Source organism: Oncorhynchus tshawytscha, linkage group LG05, assembly GCF_018296145.1.
Source record: "Oncorhynchus tshawytscha isolate Ot180627B linkage group LG05, Otsh_v2.0, whole genome shotgun sequence".
Taxonomy (NCBI): Eukaryota; Metazoa; Chordata; class Actinopteri; order Salmoniformes; family Salmonidae; genus Oncorhynchus; species Oncorhynchus tshawytscha.
In genome coordinates this window covers 44,638,197-44,662,586 of record NC_056433.1, presented here as the reverse complement: position 1 = coordinate 44,662,586, position 24,390 = coordinate 44,638,197, and the positions used below count along the sequence as shown (strand labels likewise).

General features: G+C 42.2%; 1 protein-coding gene across 10 annotated transcripts in view; it reads right to left on the bottom strand.

Annotated features, from left to right (window-relative positions):
• The window catches only part of LOC112250626 (dynamin-like 120 kDa protein, mitochondrial), a 55,667-nt gene that overhangs the window by 24,523 nt on the left and 6,754 nt on the right, over positions 1-24,390 (bottom strand). For 2 of the 10 annotated variants that reach the window (XM_024420929.2, XM_024420932.2), the window contains 18 exons: positions 22,230-22,318; positions 20,243-20,443; positions 16,879-16,932; positions 16,161-16,271; positions 15,894-15,980; positions 12,971-13,084; positions 12,404-12,484; positions 12,183-12,257; positions 12,030-12,101; positions 11,802-11,901; positions 11,456-11,586; positions 11,078-11,150; positions 10,821-10,893; positions 10,536-10,651; positions 5,134-5,198; positions 3,143-3,219; positions 2,152-2,317; positions 120-272 (listed from right to left, as the gene is read on the bottom strand). In XM_024420929.2, coding sequence (XP_024276697.2) covers positions 120-272; positions 2,152-2,317; positions 3,143-3,219; positions 5,134-5,198; positions 10,536-10,651; positions 10,821-10,893; positions 11,078-11,150; positions 11,456-11,586; positions 11,802-11,901; positions 12,030-12,101; positions 12,183-12,257; positions 12,404-12,484; positions 12,971-13,084; positions 15,894-15,980; positions 16,161-16,271; positions 16,879-16,932; positions 20,243-20,443; positions 22,230-22,318 — 1,838 coding nt within the window. The remainder of the gene's footprint in view (positions 1-119; positions 273-2,151; positions 2,318-3,142; positions 3,220-5,133; positions 5,199-10,535; positions 10,652-10,820; positions 10,894-11,077; positions 11,151-11,455; positions 11,587-11,801; positions 11,902-12,029; positions 12,102-12,182; positions 12,258-12,403; positions 12,485-12,970; positions 13,085-15,893; positions 15,981-16,160; positions 16,272-16,878; positions 16,933-20,242; positions 20,444-22,229; positions 22,319-24,390) is intronic. The other 8 variants (XM_024420930.2, XM_024420933.2, XM_024420934.2 and 5 more) reach the window with 5 other exon arrangements.

Sequence of the window (24,390 nt, the reverse complement as noted above, 5' to 3'; positions counted from 1 at the left end):
GACAGGAAACCTGGGCGTATAATAATGTTTGCCTGCTGTATGTGGTTGAATATGCGAAAGAGTAAAGAGTATTGCGATGTCAGTCTTTTTACTGTGTGTGTGTGTCCATGTTTAAGTACCAGGCTGTCCATGGCCCTCTCGTTCCACTTGTGCCTCTTGATGCTCTCATCCTTCACCGCCTCCTTGAGCTTGTCAAAGATGTCATCCTGGTCCTTCCCTTTATACTCGGCCATAAAGCGGGCGAACTCCTCCTGCAGCGTCTCCCAGGCGACCTGGAGGGGACGGACAGAGGAGAGGATCGGGCCTCGTATCAACACAGCACCATGGCCGGCTACAGAGACAATGCCACAGTATTTGCATACCATTAATGTCATACCAATCAGAACGGTCACAGACATAGTGATACCGAGGAAGACGCAAATTTGGAACAAAAAGGACATTGACAACCACAGTAAAAACATCCATCGCCAATAATAATACATTTGTTTCCATCATCTGAAATAATCACAACAGAGAGTCCTGATGAGACACAAACAATTCCTTATGACATTTACAGTGCATTTGGAAAGTATTTTGACCCCTTGACTTTATCCACATTTTGTTACAGCCTTATTCCAAAATGGATTACAAGTTTTTCCCCCCTCATCAATTTACACACAACACCCTATAATGACTAAGCAAAAACAGGGGTTTTTAAAAATGACCGTATAAACATTTTTAAATTTAAAAAAAACCTTTACTCAGTACTTTGTTGAAGCACCTTTGGCAGCGATTACAAACCTTGAGTGTTCTTGGGTATGACAGTACAAGATTGGGAGAAACTCCCCAAATACAGATGTGCCATTCTTCTCTGCAGATCCTCAATCTCTGTCAGGTTGGATGGGGAGGGTCGCTGCACAGCTATTTTCAGGTCTCTCCAGAGATGGTTGATCGGGATCAAGTCCGGGCAACCCAAGGACATTGAGTCTTGTCCCGAAGCCACTCCTGCTTTGTCTTGGTTATGTGTTTAGGGTCATTGACCTGTTGGAAGGTGAATCTTCGCTCCAGTCTTAGGTCCTGAGCGCTCTGAAGCAGGTTTTCATCAAGGATCTCTGTACTTTGCTTCATTCTTCTTTCCCTCGATCCTGACTAGTCTCCCAGTTCCAGGAGGCTGAAAAACATCCCCACACCATGATGCTGCCACCACCACCATGCTTCACAGTAGGGATGGTGCCAGGTTTCCTCCAGACGTGATGCTTAGCAATCAAGCCAAAGAGTTTTATTAGACCAGAGAATCTTGTTTCTCATGGCCTGAGAGTCCTTTAGGTGACTTTTGGCTAACTCCAAGCGGCTGTCATGTGCATTTCACTGAGGAGTGGATTCCGTCTGGCCCCTCTACCATAAAGGGCTGAAAGGTGGAGTGCCGCAGAGATGATTGTCCTTCTGAAAGGTTCTCCCATCTCCACAGAGGAACTCAGGAACTCTGTCAGAGTGACCATCAGGTCCTTGGTCACCTCTCTGACCAAGGCCCTTCTCCCCGGTTGCTCAGTTGGCCGGGCGGCCAGCTCTAGGAAGAGTGGTTCCAAACTTCTTCCATTTGAGAATAGTGGAGGCCACTGTTTTCTTGGGGATATTCAGTGCTGCAGAAATGCTTTGCTACCCTTCCCCAGATCTGTCTCAACACAATCCTGTCTCAGATCTCTACAGACAATTCCTTTGACCTCATGGCTTGGTTTTGCTCTGACATGCACTGTCAACTGCGGGACTTTATATAGACAGGTGTGTGCCTTTCCAAATCATGTCCAATCAATTGAATTTACCACAGGTGGACTCCAAGTTGTAGAAACATCTCAAGGATGACCAATGGAAACAGGATGCACCTGAGCTCAACTTCGTGTCTCATAGCAAAAAGTCTGAATACTTATGTAAATAAGTTGTTTCTTATTTTTAATACATTTGCAAAACATTCTAAAAAACAGTTTTGCTTTGTCATTATGGGGTATTGTGCGTAGATTGATGAGGGAATATGTTTATTTAATCAATTTTAGAATAAGGCTGTAACGTAACAAAGTGTGGAAAAGGGGAAGAGGTCTGAATACTTTCCAAATGCACTATAGCTCCACAGCCATGAAGAGATGTAAAGAGATGGAGGGAGCAGCAGTCTAACTCTACCTCTAATGCCTTGTGAGGCAGCTGCTTGTCCGTCCACTGTTTGAGCTTGATGTCCACGGTGGTGTTGAAGGTGCCAGAGTTCATGGTCTGGGCTGCCGGCAGGTAGATGTTCTCGATGACGTGTGTGGACACGCGCTCCCACAGCTTCTTCTGTAGGATGGCCTCCCTGCAGGGGCAAAGGGCAGATGGGGCGAAATACAACCTAGTGAGCGCTTTGTGGTTGGACACCGCTTTGGAGACAACACTATGCGGGTGCATCCCAAAATGACACCCTATTTCTTATACAATGCTCTACTTTTGGTCAAAAGTAGTGTACTAGATAGGGAACAGAATGCCCTTTGAGACAAATCCCCATGAAAGCTCAGCAGCTTGTTAACTAAAGCTTGGCTCTTTATCGGACCAGGACTGTATGACAATGGGACAAACTCCTACTCAATCCCCCTGGGCTGCTGGTGAAGACTCATTTATCACAAAACACACACACACACTCATATTTCATACACAACCCTTTGTTTTTGCTCCCAGCTCCACTCGTATCAATACAACACACTTCTCAGACGCTTCGATTGCATTGCTGGCTAACAGGGCCATCTTGGCTCCCCCACCAACCCCAGTCGCACCGTAGCCCATTCATCAGGCCATTGATCCAGTGCTACAGATGGGGCTCGGAGGGGCTCTTAGCCTCTCACCAACCACTGGACATCCATCTCATTTAGCCTACTGCTAACCTCTGGGTGGGGGGACCAACACACATATACACAGACAGGCGCACACACACTAGCCACCTGCACCAGTCAGAGCTTCTACAGACAAAGTTGTCTAAGGACCCTGGAATTCCTGAATTCATTTAAAGACCCTTTTTATGAAGCATAGAAAACTAAGTTGTTGGCCATATTATTTTAATAACTTAGAAAACGAAATAATGTACATAAAGCTGTAGGTAATAAAACATCATTTGAAGGGCTACATGTTCACCACGGCAAACACTCACCAGTGTTTCGGTGTGACTTGACTCAAGCTAATAACTTCATCCAAGATTTCGTTCTTGGCTTTTTCGAAGAGTTCATTCTGGAGGATAAGATGAACAGAAAACTCATGATTAGCTGGTGGAATCTGGCACGGTTGACCATTCTCTCAAAATGTCAGGAAAAACCTAGACATGAAAACTGGACTGGTAAAGGACATTGTGGACAGAAGCAGACAGAGTCTTAACTAGACTAGAGTTACCTATAATTAAGTAAAACAATATATAGGCCTAAAGAAATATAATAGTACACAAGACACACACACACACATACATACATACATACATACATATATATTTGTACAGTGTATTCGGAAAGTATTGAGACCCCTTGACTTTTTGTTACGTTACAGCCTTATTCTAAAACTGACTGGATTAAACAAATTTCTCATCAACCTACACACAATACCCCATAATAACAAAGCATAAACATGTTCATTTTTTTAGCAAATTTATAAAAAATAGAATTTTAAAAAAATCTACTCATTCAAGGGACTTTAAAATGTTTACTATTTTCTACATTGTAGAATAATAGTGAAGACATCAAAACTATGAAATAACACATAAGGAATCATGTAGTAAACCTAAATATATTTCATATTTGAGGGTCTTCAAAGTAGCCACACTTTGCCTTGACAGCTTCGCACACTCTTGGCATTCTCTCAACCAGCTTAATGAGGTAGTCACCTGGAATGTATTTCAATTAACAGGTGTGCCTTGTCAAAAGTTAAGAAGGAAAGAAATTCCACAAATTATTGCATTTGAGCCAATCAGTTGTGTTGTGACAAGGTTTGGTTAGTATACAGGAGATGCCATGAGGTTGAAGGACTAGGCACAGATCTGGGGAAGGGTACCAAAAAATGTCTGCAGCATTGAAAGTCCAAGAGCACAGTGGCCTCCATTATTCTTAAATGGAAGAAGTTTGGAACCACCAAGACTCTTCCTAGAGCTGGCCAAACTGAGCAATTGTGGGAGAAGGGCCTTGGTCAGGGAGGTGACCAAGAACCCAATGGTCACTCTGAAAGAGCTCCAAAGTTCCTCTGTGGAGATGGGAGAAACTTCCAGAAGGACAACCATCTCTGCAGCACTCCATCAGTCAGGCATTTATGGTAGAGTGGCTAGACGTGCCTTTTAATGAGGAATAGCTTCCATGACAGCCCACTTGGAGTATGCCAAAAGGCACCAAAAGACGAGAAACATCAGACCAGGTCTGATGAAACCAAGATTGAACTCTTTGGCCTGAATACAAAGCGTCACGTCGAGAGGAAACCTTGCACTACCCTTACGTTGAAGCATGGTGGTGGCAGCATCACACTGTGGTGATGTTTTTCAGTGGCAGGGACTGGGAGACTAGTCAGGATCGAGGGAAAGATGAACGGAGCATAGTACAGAGAGATCATTGATGAAAACCTTCTTCAGAGCACTCAGGACCTCAGACTAGGTTGAAGTTTCACCTTCCAACAGGACAACAACCCTAAGCACACACCAAAGACAACACAGGAGTGGCTGCGGGGCAAGTCTCTGAATGTCTTTGAGTGACCCAGCCAGCCAGAGCCGGGACTTGAACCCGAAGATATGCAGAGAATGGGAGATCCTCCCCAAATACAGTTGTGCCAAACTTGTAGCGTCACACCCAAGAAGACTCGAGGCTGTAATGGCTGCCGAAGGTGCTTCAACAAAGTACTGAGTAAAGGGCCTGAATACTTATGTAAATGTGATATTTCAGTTTTGTATTCTTAAATACATTTGAAAAAATTTCTAGAAACCTGTTTTTGCTTTGTCATTTTGGGGTACTGTGTGTAGATTGGTGAGGGAAAAATACAATTGAATCAATTTTAGAATAAGGCTGTAACGTACCAAAAGTCAGGGGTCTGAATACTTTCTGAATGTGTGTGTGTGTATATATATAATTACATTTTTTAGATGTATGGATATATGTATATATCGATGGTCCTTACCCTGTCCAGCTCTCGCAGACGGGGGTAGTTGTTCTTCCACTCTGTCTCCAGGTTGAAGCGGGACGCTGATGGACGAGAGGACAGACAGTTCTTTGTCATAGTACAGGCTAACTCAAATAATATATACACCATGCGAGGGCTATCCCCGACAAAAAAAAAAAAAATCTTGGTTGACTTGATTGGTCAAAATATTTGAGGTAAATCAACTACACGTAGGTTACGAAGCTTCTCTGATGCTTTAAGCACTGCGATCAAAAACAAAGACAGACAAATTACTAGAGGGAGTCAGAGATCAATATAATTATATACAATTTTCATATATTCCGAACCTGCTCCCGCTGCTGCTGGCCTTCACAGATTCTACTGTTATGCTCCTGAAGTTAGCAATAAGACAACACCGGCGGTCGACAACCTTTTCCATTTGAAGTGCCAAGCTATTGTACCATTTCTACTGATCTGCGTGCTGATTTTCATATGCACACTTTGGTGGAACAGTTGATTATAATTTAGAACAAAATGATATCTAAATGAAAATGATACAATCTATAAAGTAACTTCTATTGCAATTGCAAATACGTAAAAAGAGCCTACATAAAGCCAACAAATAAAAACATTGCAGCCCGCAGGTAGAAAACATCCTGATACACACAACCTATAAATCACGTAGGCCATGCATGGCCCTTCTGCAAGTTAGTTGAAACATTGTATCAACTATTAACTTGGTCAGGCCTAAGCTAGTGCTTGCCAACTTGCAACATTGTTGAAAATATTCTTCTAACAGCCTATGGACCAAACAATCAACCAGTTGACTAAATGGGGCAGCCCAACACCATGCATATAGCGGATGCTTTTATCCAAAGCGACTTAGTCAAATGCGCATACATTCTTTTTAAAAAAATAATATTTTTTTTTTTATTTTTATTTTTTTTATTTTTATTTTTTTACATATGGTTGGTCCCAGGAATTGAATCCACTATCCTGGTGTTGCAAGCGCCATTCTCTACCAACTGAGCTATAGAAGACAAAAAGGACACAGGACAAATATCCCCTTAATCAAAGGATGGATTTAGATCTGGGGCACCAGGTGGGTGTAATTAATTATCAGGTACAACAGAAAACCAGAAGTTTGGCCTAGGCTACTGTTGATTGCGAAGATGGTATTTTTAATAGCACTATAACAAAAGTTAGATGCAGGCTACTGTGTGCCATTCAGTTAGGATGCAATTTTGGAACTTACATTTATTTATAAACATTTGTTTTATCATGATTATTATTGCATAGCATTATTATTGTAGGCATATTTATTAATCTAAACCAGTTCTTTAAATATGCAAAACGTGTTTTGTTTCATTCTGTTTAGATATTTCTGCTGAATACATTTTTAAATTGTGTGCTCCGTATTTATACTGAACAAAAAATAAACGCAACATGAAACGATTTCAAATATTTTACTGAGTTACAGTTCATTTAAAGGAAGTCAAGTCAATTTAAATTAATTAATTAGCCCCTAACCTATGGAGATCACATGACTGGGCAAGGGCGCAACCATGGGTGGAGCCCGGCCCACCGAGTGGGGAGCCAGGCCCAGCCAATCAGAATGAGAAATTTGTGTATTTTAGAAAAATAAGCTTCTCTTTTTTTGCATATGGACAATTTCTGGGATCTTTTATTTCAGCCAATGAAAAATGGGAAAAACACTTTACATTTTTGTTCAGTATACCTTGAGTATGCATACCTTCAGTAAGCATATGGACGTCCAGTAAATTATTAAATGTCCGGTAAATTAAAATCTTCCCGGTCACGTTGTCCGGAGCCAAATATTTTGAACGGAAACCCTGACACACACACTCCCCGACATACACACTCCCCATTGTCCCTCTCCTCTCCCTACACAATGAAGATGTCGCTAATTGCCCGTGGGTGGGTTATTGGGCCAGAGTGGCGCCAGACACTGGGCCTGTGAGGATGGTTTTTGACGTGCAGCAGATCAATACGCCACACAATGGGAAGGAGAGCCACACCACAGCCAGAGGGCAATAAATCTAGTCCCTGCTGCTACTGTTAGTGAGGACCACCGGCTGTCTGGGATAATTGCGGCTGGGAAGCAGTGCCGGTCGAGGGGAGAAGTGTGGCAGGGTATTCGGGAGCAGGTGGGGGGAGAAAGTAGAGAGGAAAAGTGTGCATCGCTCACTAACAAAAGGTGGGTGGTGGTGGTCAGCCATGGCTGTGAGAGACGAGGACAGGAGTGTCAAACTCATTCCATGGATGGCAGAGTGCTTGTCCAATTAAGACCTACACAACCAGCTGAGGGGAGTTCCTAACTAATAAGTGACTTAAAGGTCCAGGCACCACATGCTGAAATCATATTTTTGCATCTACCTGTCAATTTTGAGATTTTTGTATTTTGGTCCATTAATATTAGTATTTTCAAAAAGTGAAACAAAATGTTAATAAAATAAATAAATGAAAATGTATATTTTATTTCTATTATCATTACTACAGTCATCAACATTAATACATTTTAACCAATTTGGACAATGAGTAGATGGGTGAGGCGGGACTTTCTTGCACAAAGCAGTTTGGATGAAATAATTGAATAGTGCCTTCAGAAAGTATTCATACCACATTGTTGTCGTTTTACAGCCTGAACTCAAAATTGATTCAATATATGTTTTCCCCCTCACCAATATACACATTTTAAAAATGTATTGAATATGAAATACAGAAATATGTGATTTACACAAGTATTCACACCCCTGAGTCAATACACGTTAGAATCACCTTTGGCAGCAATTACAGGTGTGAGTCTTTGAGTAAGTCTAAGAGGTTTGCACACCTGGATCGTATAATTTTGCACATTATTCTTAAAATGTTAAGCTCTGTCAAGTTAGTTGTTGATCATTGCTAGAAATCCATTTTCAAATCTTGCCATTGATTTTCAAGCTGATTGAAGTCAAAATTGTAACTAGGCCACTCAGGAACATTCAATGTCGTCCTGGTAAGACAACTCCAGTGTATAATTAGCCTTGTGTTTTAGGTTATTGTTCTGCTGACAGGTGAATGTCTCTCAGTGTCTGTTGAATACCAGGTTTCCCTCTAGGATTTTGCCTGTGCTTAGCTCTATTCTGTTTCTTTTTACCCTAAAAAAAAACTCCCTAGTCCTTGTCGATGACAAGCATACCCATAACATGATGCAGCCACCACCATGGTTGAAAATATGAAGAGTGATACTCAGTGAGTGATGTGATGGATTTGCCACAAACATAAAACTTTGTATTCAGTACAGTTAATTTATTTGCAGCTTTTCTTTAGTGCTTTATTGCAAACAGGATGCATGTTTTAGAATATTTTTGTATTCTGTACAGGCTTCCTTTTCACTCTGTAATTGTTAGTATTGTGGAGTAACTATAATGTTCTTTATCCATCCTAAGTTTTGTCCTATCACAGCCATTAAACTCAAACTGTTTTAAAGTCACCATTGGCCTCATGGTGAAATCCCTGAGTGGTTTCCTTCCTCTCCGGCAACTGAGTCAGGAAGGATGCCTGTATCTTTGTAGTGACTGGGTGTATTAATACACCATCCAAAGTGTAATTAAAAACTTCACCATGCTCAAAGGGATATTCACTTCTGTTTAGTTTTTACCCCATCTACCAATAGGTGCCCTTATTTGCGAGGCATAGGCTAAACTCCCTGGTCTTTGTGGTTGAATCTGTGTTTGAAATTCACTGCTCAACTGAGGGACCTTACAGATAATTGTATGTGTGGGGTACAGAGAGGAGGTAGTCATTCACAAATCATGATGAACAAGATTACCGTTTAATCACGTTTTAATCTAGATACTGTTCTTTGGAAAAATGCACCAAAAAAGCATTTTACATATTTAGTATTTTACAGATCGACAAGCCTAGTCCTGGAGTGTCCTAAAAAGAAAAATCCTGAAAGATTTAGGCTGACTTCTTCCAGTGTTCGGAAAAATGGATATGCACAATATGCAAATACATCATGAGAAGTTGTCTCATTTGCATATGTCAACAAAATATTTTTTTTTAAATGGTATTACAAGAAAGTATTATATTTCTGTGTACATTCAACTGGTAAAAGCTGACTGTGATATGATTAAGGGGGGGAAAAATACCCTATTAGGATGTGGTGCCTGCCTGGCCTTAATTCTATAAATCAAGTACAAGGGAGGATTGAAAACCCGCAGACATTTGGCCCTCCGTGGAATGAGAGTGACACATGCCGGCTAGGAGGAACATGCCTAGATGGCCTATCAGGAAGGAAAAGAAGGAGGCCATTGAAGCCTTTGGCGCCTCATATAGATGCAGGCTGGACAATAGAACGAGTCAACATTTCCCCAAGGCTGAAAAACGGCAAAAGAACGTTGGCTAAGCTGGAACACTAGCGAGAGCCCATAGCAAATGAATGGAACAGAACGTTCGCAGAGCCTGTTTTGACTGGAGTGATGCTTAGAATTCAATCTCGACAAAATGGCACAAAAAAATTATCTTTATTTATTTTACCATTGCAATCTGTTCGTCGGACGAAACTGGGGGGAAAAAAATACTTGTGTAGAAAGTGAACATCCGAACCTTGATGGTGTCAACTGTGCTTATGTCTGCATAATGAGAAAGTACGGGAAAAATGACAACTTCAGACTATTTCTGGTCTAGTGATCGATGTCAACCGAGCTCACTGCCCAGACCTACATAATTACAAAGAGGAGATTCTCCTAATTAAAATGGTGCCTAACTTGAAAAAAAAATCTAAATATACACATTGTGAGACATTTGGTGAAATAGATCGGCATGCCTCTCCATAGAAAAACAATGAGGGGAGCTCAGCAGTGCAAGGGCAAAAAGTATTTTGGGGCTAGAATTTCATGACAACCGAGCTCACTGCCCAGATATACAAAATTACAAAGAGGAGATTCTCATGATTAAAATGGCGTCCGAATTGAAAAAGATCTAAATAAACACATTGCGAGATATTTGGCGAAATAGACAGACATGCCTAACGGGACGACCTCAGAGTTCCATGAGTATTTTTGTTGTTGTTTTACATTTGAATTACCAACAACGTGAGCAAGTCTCATTGCCAACAATAGCGAAGCAGGCATTGTGACATAGAACAATAAGCTGGGAATCGAACATTCAGGAAGGTGAGTTGGTGCCACGGTGCTCAATACAACTAATAGGAGCTGGCAGGGTGAAAAATGCCCTAAAATAAGGCCTGTTTTGTCGTGATTACTTCAAAACGACGGCAAGCAGCTGGGAAATATGGTCATACTATGAAACTGGGCTCCACGGCGGATGCAGTGAACTGGTCTTTATCAGAAAAAAAAATGTTATGTGTCCAACCTAATAGAGGTGTCGTTTGGGATCCTAACCCGTCTGGTTACCTTTGAAGGCGTCGGCCTGCTGCTCCACTGACTCCCTGACCATCTTCCAGAAGCAGTCGGACACGGCCAGACTGAGGTTCTTAGTGGTCACCTGGTGGGCTTTCAGCATACCATCTCTTTGAAGGAGAGAGGGACACAGGTCAGGATAACATGTTCAATTTCAGCAGAACGTAAAAAATTAAATGAATTCTCATTGAAAACCATGGCCGTTCACCAAATTAATGAATTTACCGGCAATTCATTTTCTAAACCGAATGTGCAATAATAGGGAGTCAGGACACCCACCTAAGAAGTCTAGAGTTCTGGAAGAAGTCCTCTTCGTAGTCTTTGATGGAGTCGATGCTTTCACCGGCACTGCCTTGGGAAGAAGGGACAACAGATGCACATGTCAGTGATTAAAGACCTGACTAACTCAGGCCAGATTCAACTAATGTACATTTCTGTAATGAGGGTGGCAAAATTCCGGTAACTTTCCCCAAATTCCTTGAAATCCTGGTGGCATGTTACTGGAATTTTGCCACCCTAATTGTAATGCAACTTACCTTTTCCCGTCACCACAGCAAAATAGCCCAAGGCTTTCATAGGGAACAGTTTTCCTTCAACAATCTGTTGAATCTGTAGGGAGAGAAATACATCAAATCCAAGACGAGGGAGAATGCAATCAAGTGTCATTGGGTTTCATCCAGTCTGTACCTCTTGACTGTTTGAGTGTACCATCCAGCTTTTAAAACTAATGAAAGGGCACCCCTTTTTGGCTAAAGAGGATTATAAATGTTTTCAGAACATTTGAACTTGACAAATGCATTTTGTCCATGCTCTGTTTCAGGACTACCTAAACTTGTCCAACTCATTTCTGCTTCACGTTACAAAAAAAGTTTCAAAACAAACATTTTGAACGTGTGTGTGTTTGCGAATCTCACCCGGTTAGGGCTGGCCAGGTTCTTCTCTGCCAGGTCTACTTTGGTCAGGACAAATATGGTCCTCTTCCCCTGCGGGTCCATTTGACTGACCAGGTCTGTGACGATGCTGCGCTCCGCATCCACTGACCCATCTGAGGACGAGAAAGAGAGATGGAGGGTTCGGGAAGAGCAGGTGAGGTAAAGGAATAGGGGAGGCAGCAGAGAGGAGAGGAGTGGAGGAGGCGGCAGCAGAGAGGAGAGATGAGACCGAAGAGAAGGGAATAGAGGAGCGGAGGAAGAAAAGGGGCTCAAGGATGATCTGTTCATATTTGATCATGAAAAAGGGGGGACTCCAGCGTTGACTCACCCTGGATGCAGAGGATGATGGCGTTGGGGTTCTGCATGTAGTTCTTGCTGATGCTGAATATGGTCTCCTTGGTGTCGGCTGCCATGCCCGCTGTCACAGTCTGAGAGGAGTTACATAGCATCACTGCACCTAACACTGTATGGTCACTGTTAATGTACACAAGCGCGTGTGCAAGTGTGTTTCTGTATGTGCTTCTGTGCGTGTGTAGCTGTGTGTGTGTACACTCACACTGATGACTCCTGGTAAGTCCACTAGTACCATCCTCTGGATGCCTGGTCCTTTGACACTCAGAGAGATCGTCTGCCATATGGAAACAAACATTTAGGCACAAACTGAAGTACACATTCTTTAAGCTGAAAGCTATAGAGGTTCTGTCCTCACCTCAGGGCTGACTGTCTGTCCCTCCTTGACACTCTTCCTCATCCTCAGCTCGATCTCATGTCTCAGGGCAGCCAGCTTCAGGGACAATAATTAATAAATGAATGAGTGAGTGAATAAACAAGAAAACAAGTAAATGAATTAAGATTGAAAGAGGCAGATTTCCCCATTTGTTTACAGTCCAGTCTCCCCTCCCGCACATATGCCTGCTGTATAAAACTTACGTCCTCCTCTTTGCCCAGGTCGAACTCTCGGCTGCTGTCCTTGAACATGGCTACGTGGTGCGGACCCTCGCTTAGCGTCACCTAGTGGAGGGGGAGAGAACAGCAGGCGGCAAAATGTAATTGACCACTTTCAAAGTCCCCAGGCCAAAACCACAACAGTAGTCTGGTAATGCTGCCCATCCATCCAGACCACACAGGCCTCATTCAACCAATCAAACTGAGGACTAGAACGTCCCATATGGAACCGTGTAGACCTACAGAGCCTAAGAAGAAATCCATCAAAGCATTGCCACAGCAGTAGGTAAGGTTTGGACAGGTTGCCTTAAAAAGGGGCAATCTGGGATTCAAAAAAACAACAAAGCAGTCACTCTCTGCCACTTAAAAGTTATATTCTCCAAAAATCAACAGCTATACATCAATTACAAAATGGATGTACCAAATTCCAGATAAAATAAAAACACCAAGTAAGCGTTGGATCTTATACATCTTTGATATCTTTGTAGCTACAGCGCTGGAAGTTAGGGATTTTGAGGGGGTTAAGGCAGTCTGGTAAATGAGTTCTTCTACCTTGACAGGAGAGCGGGTCATCATTTCTCCAGAGCCCCGGGGGAAGATCCTAGCCTGGGCGATCATCTCCAACACACTGGTCTTCCCTGCACTCTGGTCTCCCACCACCACCACCTAGAGTATAGCACAGTGGAGGGAGGGAAGGAGGAAGATGGCGGGGAGGCGGAGGGTTGGATGAAATGGGTGTGACAGACAGTAGAGGCATAGCATTTCATAACAACGCCTTTACAAGAGGAAAGGTCGGGGCCATATTTGCAAACATAAGCAACCATTTCAATTTAAGCAGTTTCTCCGGCTCAAAATCCGTATCAACCAATTCAAATCGTTGATTTACTTGCACGTGACGGAACGCTAAATTGTAGCTGGTCCCATCAGCTCAAATGGCTCATGTTAGCCCTATGCTAACCACGTGGCAGTGGTATTGTTCTGGAACAAGTTCTGCATCAGCCAATTCAAATCGTTCACGTAGCTGGTGTTCCAACACGTGTTCATGGGAGCGTCCTAAACCTAGAGAGCACGTTTTGAACATCAAAGCAAACCATCACCGTGTATTCGACTGACTGCTCAAATTCCTCTCTGGTAAACGTCATTTGTCCCAGATCGTAGCAATGGATCAAAATCTCACATTAGTTTTTCCCCCTTTTCCCCTTTGAAACGTCGATTCACCTCTATTGGGTTTGCGTGTTGAAAAGGGACGTAGCCTGCATCCAACAGGTTGAAGATGGAGAATGGATTGAGTAAGGAGCTACCTCGTTCAGCCAAGCACACACACTGCTATTGCCTAATAATCATAGTGCATATGCTATATTACATGCCCAAGGAGGATGGGCATTAGTGTAGAGTAGCTAAACAGAGTGCACATAGCTATAGCCTACATTCATTCACCGTTTAGCAGTGTGCCACCTAGAAGCAATGGTGATAATGGTAGCCTACATTCTATTTGACAAATCCATAAGGCTCTTTGGTTCTTATGTTTTAGGAAACTTCAATGTTGCGAGGTCCTCATTTATCTGTTTTGCAGAAACGCACATGGATGTGTGAAACGGAAACAAACACGTGGGATTTTGTTCATGTATGCGAAAACTTGAAAATGTTGTCTAATATTAGTAGCCTAGTCAAGGATGCATCAAATGACTATCCAGTTTTTAGATGTTCTTTAGGAATGTTATATTCTTCAAGAAACTAGAGTATTCCTCAAACCAATTGGTGTATAGTAGCAACAAAAAACAACCACCAAACCAGACAGGCAAATTCAAGACATCAAATACTTTCAAAATACAGAAGTCATCTATGTATGATACATTTTTGCATCATATGAGAACATATGAAAGCCTTTTAACATGAGTCTTCAATATTCCCAGGTAAGAAGTTTTAGGTTGTAGTTATTTTTGGACTATTTCTCTCTATACCATTTGTATTTCATATACCTTTGACTATGTTCTAATAGGCACTACAGTATTGCCAGCCTAATCTCAGGAGTTGATAGGCTCGAAGTCATAAACAGCGCTGTGCTTCAAGCATTACGAGCCTGCTGCTGCCTACCACCGCTCAGTCAGACTGCTCTATCAAATCATAGATGTAATTATAATATAAATACACAGAAATACGAGCCTTAGGTAATTCATATGGCCAAATCCGGAAACTATCATTTCGAAAACAAAACGTTTATTCTTTCAGTGAAAAACAGAACCGTTTCATGTTTTATCAAATGGGTGGCATCCATAAGTATTGCTGTTACATTGCACAACCTTCAATGTTATGTCATAATTATGTGAAATTCTGGCGAATTAATTACGGGCTTTGTTAGAAAGAAATGGTCTTCACACAGTTCGCAACGAGCCAGGCGGCCCAAAATGCTGCATTTACCCTGACTCTGCTTGCACAGAATGCAAGAGAAGTGACAATTTCCCTAGTTAATATTGCCTGCTAAAAATAATTTATTTTAACTAAATATGCAGGTTTAAAAAATATATACTTGTGTGTTGATTTTAAGAAAGGCATTGATGTTTATGGTTAGGTACATTCGTGCAACGACAGCGCTTCTATCGCGAATGCGCTTGTTAAATCATCACCCGTTTGGCAAAGTAGGCTGTGATTCAATAATAAATTGACAGGCACCGCATTGATTACTTGCATCGCAGGAATAGCTAGTTAAACTAGTAATATCAACGATATGTAGTTAATTAGCGATTATGTTTAGATTGATTGTTTTTTTATAAGATAAGTTTAATGTTAGCTAGCAACTGACCTTGGCTCCTTGCTGCGCTTGCGTAACAGGTGGTCAGCCTGCCACGCAGTTTCCTCGTGGAATGCAATGTAATCGGCCATGCCGATTAATCGGTCGACCTCTAGTTTGTGGTATCTTAATATAAATTGTAATGTCTTTTTAGTTCTGTGTTGGACCCCACGAAGATTAGATTAGCTGACGTTATGTCGTCAGCTAACGGGAATCCTAATAAAATTAAAATGCAATATGGACAATATTTTGTTACAGACCAAAGGAACAATAGTAAACCTTGAATTAGTAGTTTTAAAATATCCTTCTAGTGGTTAGGTTTGACCCATTTTAAGAAATTCCATTAGTTTGGGGATATAAAGTCTACGATCTTTGATAGGCAGATGAAGAATTTATTCCAGGATATAATCACTGCCACCTGGTGAGGTTAGCATAGGGATAATGTGAGCCATGTTATCTAATGGGACCAGCTCCAATTTAGCGTTCTGTCATAAATCAATTTAATTTAATTGGCTAATACACATTTTGAGCCGAAGGAAACTATTTCAATTTAAAATGGTTACTTCTGTTGCCAAGTATGGCCTCAATATTTATGGGATCTACTAAAGAAACATGAACATACAAAAATAATGTCTCCTTAATTTGATTGCATTTCCAGACAGCCATGACCCCTTGGTTTATCTTTACCCTGGGTAGGTGATCCTGGGTGTTGTAGTTAGAGTCAAAATCTGAGAGGATGTCCAGGACCTCAGAGTACATGTCAATCAGAGACTTCTGTAGAAGGAACACAGATAGAAAAATACTTTAGGGTAATGCCTGATGGGAGATTGAGTCTATTTCTTCAGGAGGCAGTGTTTTGAAACAAACTCATTGATTAACTTGTACTACCATGCAGAACACTGGTGTGTGTATGTGCATGAATGTGTAAGTGTGTGTGTGGTGTGCGTGACTCACACACACCTTGATCTTCCTCTGGTGGATGCCCTTCTCATCTTTCTGCAGCACCACTTTCCTCAGGTCCTTGTTCTCCTTCTCCAGTCTCTCCAGCATGCGCTGGTACTTCATCTACGTGCAAGAGAGAAAGAAGTTCAAGCTTTAACAACAAATCCTCGCTTTCACTCAGTCCATTTGTCAAAGTAAACTGGATTTTTCTAAACCTGACTTCACAAGGTCAATGTGGTACCTTACAAGTGGAGTCTATTTTAGGAAAGATCTGGATTTATTTTATTGGCCCATCCATTTGATACTGGATCCAGTGTGCCTGGCACCGACGATCATACGACGCTCAAAGTCGTTTAGGTCACTCGTTTCACCCATTCTTACAATACATTGAACGCGTTGATGCCTGTCTGCCTGCTTTGTTTAGCAAGCCACGGCCACGTGACTCCATTTTCGTGACCGGGTTGGTGTACCTAATAAACTGTCTGGTGGGTGTATATAACATTCTGTTGGTGGCAAGAAATTCAGATAATAATTTAAACTGAAAAACCTGAAGTGTTGAATCAAGCGTTGTTTTGTGTATCAGTTCACACACACAATGTGCCATGGAATCGTTATATCGGAAATCTCTTCCCAGCTACTTTGCAATCAGTAAACCCGGATTTGTATTATGTGGTATAAAAACTTGGGGTCTGTTAAAACAAGGAAGGATACGGACCATATTGGGCTGTACCTGAGTTCGGAGCAGTTCCTCTTGAAGCTGGTCCACCTTCTCCTTGTCTGAAGACTGGAGACAGAGAGCAAGTTCATTAACCCTCTCTCTCACATGTCTGGGACATTTAACCCATCACCCACTGTGAGCCACTCCAAACCCACTGTGAGCCACTCCAAACCCACTGAGACCACTAGCATCATCACAGACAGCTAACGTGCACGTTACATTACACAGACCAGTGGGCACCGCAGCGGAGGAAAGCCAAGTTAATAGAAAAAAAGGGGGGAAAACTGATTCCAGTCCAGGTTGAAGTCATTTGTTTGGTCTTAACATGTCATACAGTAAATCATAGTGCAAAAAAAAATCACAGGCAAAAATCACAGGCACAAGTAAAATCAGGCCCTGGAAAAGATGTCTGAATTATACCAATCATCAAGAGATCATTATCAAGATTATTACAGAATGATCAAACATGATTTTTCATGATTTCAGCAGCCCCTCCACATATTAAAGAGTTCTACACCTGCAATTCATTTTTGAGAGGTGGAGATCACAAAGCAGAGACAGAAGGAGACAGAGCACCAGTGAGCGGATGGATTGGGACAGCAAGAAGGGACAACAGATTAAACACACACACACACACAAACAAGTACAGTACACACACTGATAGATGAGAGAAAGGGGCTATAGCAAAGGTGATTGTGCTAACTACGTGCAAATTGCAATGTTGTGATAATAGGCTATAGCAGTTAATCTGATTAGTGGACTAAGAAGAAAGATCTAGTACTGATTCCTACATCCTGATATAGGCCTATACCCAATTAGATAGATTTCACTGTATAACTGACATTTGGAATAATTCCAGAAGTGCACAGCACACCATGCAGCGGTATGTCCCTCCACTCCATGCAGTGTAGGTTGTCCGTACGTTAGTGAAGTGTTACGGGAGGACTGTTGGCCGTAGTCCAGCGGCTCGCATGACATAGGGAGCCTAGGCTATGTTACTGCGGTACTGAACTGGTGACAGGTGATTCTGAGATTTCCAGGCATCAGACATGCCATCCCACCAGTGGCACAACATAGCGGTCACAGCACACTGCCCTGAGGGACACCATGTGGATGGATGATGTTTTCCAATGTCTGCTCACACTAATGGGACGTTTGCGGGGGGATGACGGGGTAGTATGTTAAGGTAGGTTGAATAAAGCGAGATGTGTGCTACTGCAATGCAGCCTACAGTGCCTGGTGAAAGTATTCACCCCCTGGCATTTTTCCTATTTTGTTGCCTTACAACCTGGAATTAAAGTTGATTTTTAGGGGGTTTGTAGCTTTTGATTTACACAACATGCCTACCACTTTGAAGATGTAAAATATATTATTTATTTTGAAACAAACAAGAAATAGGACAAAAAAAAAAAAGAACTTGAGCATGCATAAGTATTCACCCCCCAAAGTCAATACTTTGTAGAGCCACCTTTTGCAGGAATTACAGCTGCAAGTCTCTTGGGGTATGTCTCTATAAGCTGGGCACATCTAGCCACTGGGATCTTTGCCCATTCGTCAAGGCACAATTGCTCCAGCTCCTTCAAGTTGGATGGGTTCTGCTGGTGTACAGGAATCTTAAGCCATACCATAGATTCCCAATTGGATTGAGGACTGGGCTTTGACTAGGCCATTCAAAGACATTTAAACGTTTCCCCTTAAACCACTCGAGTGTTGCTTTAGCAGTATGCTTATGGTCACTGTCCTGCTGGAAGGTGACCCTCTTTCCCAGTGTCAAATCTCTGGTAGACTGAAACAGGTTTCCCACAAGAATTTCCCTGTATCTAGCACCATCCATCATTCCTTCAATTCTGACCAGTTTCCCAGTCCATGCCGATATAAAACATCCCCACAGCATGATGCTGCCACCACGCTTCACTGTGGGGATGGGGTGATGAGAGGTGTTGGGTTTGCACCAGACATAGCGTTTTCCTTAATGGCCAAAAAGCTACATTTTAGTCTTATCTAACCAAAGTACCTTCATCCATATGTTTGGGGTGTCTCCCACATGCCTTTTGGCGAATCCCAAACGTGTTTGCTTATTGTTTTCTTTTAGCAATGGCTTTTTTCTAGCTACTCTTCCTTCCAGCTCTGTGAAGTATATGGCTTAAAGTGGTCCTATGGACAAATACTCCAATCTCCGCTGTGGAGCTTTGCAGGTCTTTCAGGGTTATCTTTGGTCTCTTTGATGCCTCTCTGATTAATGCCCTCCTTGCCTGGTCCGTGAGTTGTGGTGGGCGGCACTCTCTTGGCAGGTTTGTTGCGGTGCCATATTCTTTCATAATGGATTTAATGGTGCTCCGTGGGCTGTTCAAAGTTTCTGATTTTTTTTTTTAACACAACCCTGATCTGTACTTCTCCACAACTCTGTCCCTGACCTGTTTGGAGAGCTCCTTGGTCTTCGTGGTGCCACTTGCTTGGTGGTGCCACTTGCTTAGTGGTGTCGCAGACTCTGGAGCCTTTCAGAACAGGTGTATCTATACTGAGATCATGTGATACTGAAATAAAGTCCACCTGTGTGCAATCTAACTAATTATGTGACTTCTGAAGGTAATTGGTTGCACCAGATCTTATTTAGAGGCTTCATAGCAAAGGAATACACATCCACTTTTCAGTTGTACATTGTTATTTGTTTAAGTAATTTTTTTTCATTTCACTTCACCAATTTGGACTATTTTGTTTATGTCCATTACATGAAATCCAAATAAAAATCTATTTAAATTACAGGTTATAATGCAACAAAATAGCAAAAAAGCCAAGGGGGTGAATACTTTTACAAGGAACTGTATATAGGCTAAATAGCATATGCAAACTAACTTAATAAGACAAAAGCAGCTAGACCAGAATGAATTCAAAGCTGACCAGAAATTTGCAAAGTGATACAAAAGATGCTGTTAATTGAATATTTGCTAATATCATTTCATTGTACTCAGCGATCAGAAAGTAACAATGCACAGTACAATTTGTTGCTTGTAGCATATGGCCGAAGCTATAAAAAGACTGCAGTTTAAATCAACAATGACTAGAGATACAATAAAGTGCACCACAGTGCCTTCTTGTCCACTTCACATAGGATAGTGAGCTAGGAAGGAGCTCTAGGGTTGCTAAATGAGGCAAATCCAAACGGTATAGGACCATAGGAATTTCATCCACCAATCTCATAAACAGCATTCCATATTAAATTACTCAGCAAATCTCCATTCGTGTGAATTTAAACGGCAGGGGGTTTGTCCATCCTGAGGAGGGCGGGTGGTTTTGTGGGCAGTTCTACTGTTTACGTTCTGAAGGGGGCTTCTACAGATGAGAGCTGGGTGGTGGGAGGGGGGGGTAGGACCTTCACCTTGCGTTTCTGCTGAGGGGGGCTGGGACTGGGGTTCGGGGTGGTGGTTGGCATTGGCTCGGGTATCAGGCGCGGGCTTGGGGTTGGGCTGGGGGCGGGATCTGGGCTTGGCCGTGCGTTTTTGGATGCGGCGGCCCGCCGGACCTCCTCCTCGGCCTGCTGGATCTGCTGTTGAATGAGAATGAGCTCGCCGAGCAGACCCTGAGGGACGTCACAGTGAGAGAGAGGCAGGAGCAACACAGCCGTCAACACAACCTACTGTACTCGTCAGTCCAGCAACCCACTGACCAACCAACTAAGCTGGAGCTGGAGCCAGGGCTGACCTACAGCTAGACAACCCAATGTCGATCTATGCCTAGCCCATGCCCATCATCATCGATGGTCACCATTCTGTCAAAGCTTGTGGGTAAACTGAATCGACGTCTAGCTCCTAGATCTTGCCACCATCATCGGTACCCAACAAAGTCAGTCTTTCTCTGTCAAAGAGACTCCAGAACAGACTTGCCAGTCTGGAGATCTGAACGCGGACGAAGCAACTGATATCCCAACCAGTGTCTCTCAGCCAGTGGCACACAGGGAAGGATTCTGTAGAGTAATGGTTTCTTAGCAGTCTTCCATCACTATGGCTTTTTTAGTCATACCAAAACACAACTGATATCCTGCAACTTAAAGAATGATTATGCTAGACGAGGCAATGTAGATATGACAACTGAACACTCAAGAAATTATGGATTGAGGTCTTGAAGAAAAAAAGACCATGTGTAGATGTACTGGATACATAATTGAAAGTGGGTAAACTATTTAAAGTGTGGCTGATATTCAACACATGTAATTATATTGAAAAGGATATTCTCTGCTAAAATCAGCCTGATGATTAGCGAAGCAAGCTGCACTGGGAATAGGGTTGCAAATTTCTCAGGTTTTCCAGAAATCCCATTTGGAATATTGCTGGAATCAGGAGGGAATAAGCAGAAAATCTGTGAATCCGCTAAACAGGACTTCTAGCAATGAGTGATCTGTCAAGGATGGAGCAGAAAGCGTGATGCAGGCCTGTGGGAGATGAGCTAAGCTCAAGCCCAACGGTCCCCATGTTGGGACCACTGCTTTCGATTAAAATCAGGGTAGAGGTATATGGATGTCATAGATTATCTAATATTCAGCCTACTGTTCTACAATAGGTCACTCTTTTTAACATATGAAAGTCACTAGGGTTGAACAGCGTGAAAACATTAAAAGCAGGACTATTCCATTGAACTTGAGGACAACAGTGGAAGAACCTCTTGGGAGCAGAGGAACAATACAAAATGGGCAGTATGTGAAGACAACGGGAATGAAACAGAGGAAGATACAAAAGTGCTGTTCAGAAGCTAAAGAGTATCATCTCCTGAATGCAGCATGAGACTTCTGGAAAAACAACACATAGAGGAGCATGAGGGGGGAGCAAGGGCAAATAATCAGCACAAGTGCATATAGCCCATATGATTTTCTAGCCATGATGTAATTACTCTGTAAGATTGAGGACATAATGATCACCTTCATGTCACAAATGGTAACACAAAAAAAAAAAAAATACATACCTGCATTCCCTAGCAGGAAAAAATATCATTTTGTACATGTGACAAAATAAAAGCTGGTATAAGAACCTCAGTTGTACAGAGTACAAATATCTGCTATTTTCAATGGTCAACAACATACAATATTAAAAACCACTTATCCATAAACAGGCAGCCAGAATGGGGGTCAATTCCAGTAAAAATAAGCAGAAATTCAGTTAACAACCTGAATACTGCCCTTTACCTCTAGTAGTTTACAACTCAAGAACTGAATCTCACTTCATTTCCCAAATTGCCTGGAGCTGAAATGGAATTGCCCCAAACTGCGAACTCAACAAGCAGCAGTTTCTTTCTACAATGAAACACAGCTATATGTCACAGGGAGCGAGGCTGAGCGAGGGTAAGTGAGTTAAGGCGGTGCAGAGCATACTTGCCTTCTTGAACTGTTTGTCGCTGGCCTCCGGTGTGGTGGTGACCGGGGCCTCTGTGGCTGCTTTCACTGGAGTGTCCCCAGGGGCTTCTGCTAGGAGACAACAAAACAGTCAATTATAACACTTGACAAACATAAGGTTACCCACACATGATAATACATTATCTTTAATAGTTTATTAGCAATAAGTAATAATGAGTCAAAAGTATTGGCATGCCCAACATTAGAGAGGCCTTTATCTATGCCCCAGATCAGAAGAAGCACCCGGTCCCATGTGACAGAATCTCAAATGTTTGGAAAATATTGCTCACAATAGAATTTGCTGATTGGCTGAAAGCCGTGGTAATTTGTCCTGCTCTAATTACTTTGGTAACCAGTTTATAATAGCAATAAGGAACCTCAGGTGTTTGTGGTATATTGCCAATACACCACAGCTAAGGGCTGTATCCAGGCACTCCGTGTTGCGTCGTGCTTTAGAACAGCCGTTCGTCGTGGTGTATAGGCCATAAACCAAACCCCCACGGGCTTTATCGCTTAAAAACTGCCCTTTAGTGTCATGGAACAACAATCTCTCGTCCAGCCAATGACAAGCCTCGCACATACCGTACAGGACTGCGTCCCAAATGGAACTCTATTCCTTATATAGTGCCCTACTTTTGAAAAGAGCCGCATGGGCCCATGTCTAAAGTAGTGCACTACATAGGGAACCACTTGGGACATGAAAGGAATACACCCATTGTTTTAGCAAGTCAAAGAAGAGGGATGTGGTTCGAGGTGTTTGCATCCATCAAAGACACTGCGCTTCTTCCAAACATCTGAGAAGCATCAGCTACCAGCAGACAAGGAGAGCCCTCTCAGCCAAGGATAAGGGATCCCATAATGTAAGTACAGGAGGGGGGAGAGCCCAGGGAAGCCAGAGAGAGAGGAGGATCTTGAAAGTCAAAATACAGAAACACACAAGCAGAACAGACAAAAGCCACAGTCAGACTAAACTGCATGACAAGGGAGAAGAGGAGACTATGCAAAACAAACAGACTGTATCTGTTGTTAAGAGCACTGTAGACCAGAAGGATAAAGATCGTCATTATCATATCCAATTCAATTAATTCCAAGTTTGTCCAATTCAGTTTTCGGAGGAATTGTGTTTTTAGAGGAATTCAATTACACAATGGGACAGTACACAAAATGTCCTTCTCTGCACCCTTTTGATATCAATATGACGTAATGTTAAATCCTCTGCATCAATTAAAGCCTGTGTGTCAATCAAAGCACACTCTGGTACTACGGCCACCCAAAAGACAAATCCTTCCATTAATAATTTGTCATTGGCGTCTCAGACAGCAGCATAGAGTACCACAGAATGAGTCATAATACCCATAAAACCAAGCAGTCAAACAGGGAAAAGGTTCCAATTGTTTTTCCACCATTCATTTCCCCCCGATTGGTGATTTTAGAAAAACTTAAAATAATGGCTGTGTTTCGTGTAGGCTTACCCTACGTTTTGATAATCGTGTAAGTCTCTCAAGGAACAGGTGACTTTTATCAATATATTCACTTGTATTTTCCAGCAAGAAAATTAGATGCTTATTAGCTTCTAACGTGGCTATCATAAAGAACTACAAATACCATCGTGATCTGGACGAGACTGCCGAATCGAAGCAAAGGTAAGAATCTCTGGATTAACTATCTAATGTTAGCTAAACATAGTAATGAATAAATTGGATACATTTCTTTAAATTGACAATTCGGTGCAAGTTTTAAATAGCTAATTAGCATGCTCAAATCTGAGAATAAATAGAGCAGAATATATTGATAAAAGTCATCTTGTCCGAGAGAGATGTACATGGTTATCAAAACACACCACCAGGGTAAACCTACACGAAACACAGCGCTTATTTTAAGTCTTAAAATCCCCAATGAGATAAATGTATGGTTTAACTGCTAGGTTTTAAGGGTATTATGATATTTCCACTGTGATGCTCTATTGGACAAATAAATCAGTTGGTAAATAAATAAAGCCAATCGTGTTGAGTTAGGAGGTGCCAATCCAGGAACACTTGACATCGTCTTTGGCTCCAAACCCCTGTTAACCACGTGTGCAAGGGTGCTGCTGCACACACACCAACGTTGGGTGTTCAAACAGCGCCAGGGAAGAGAGAGGAGGG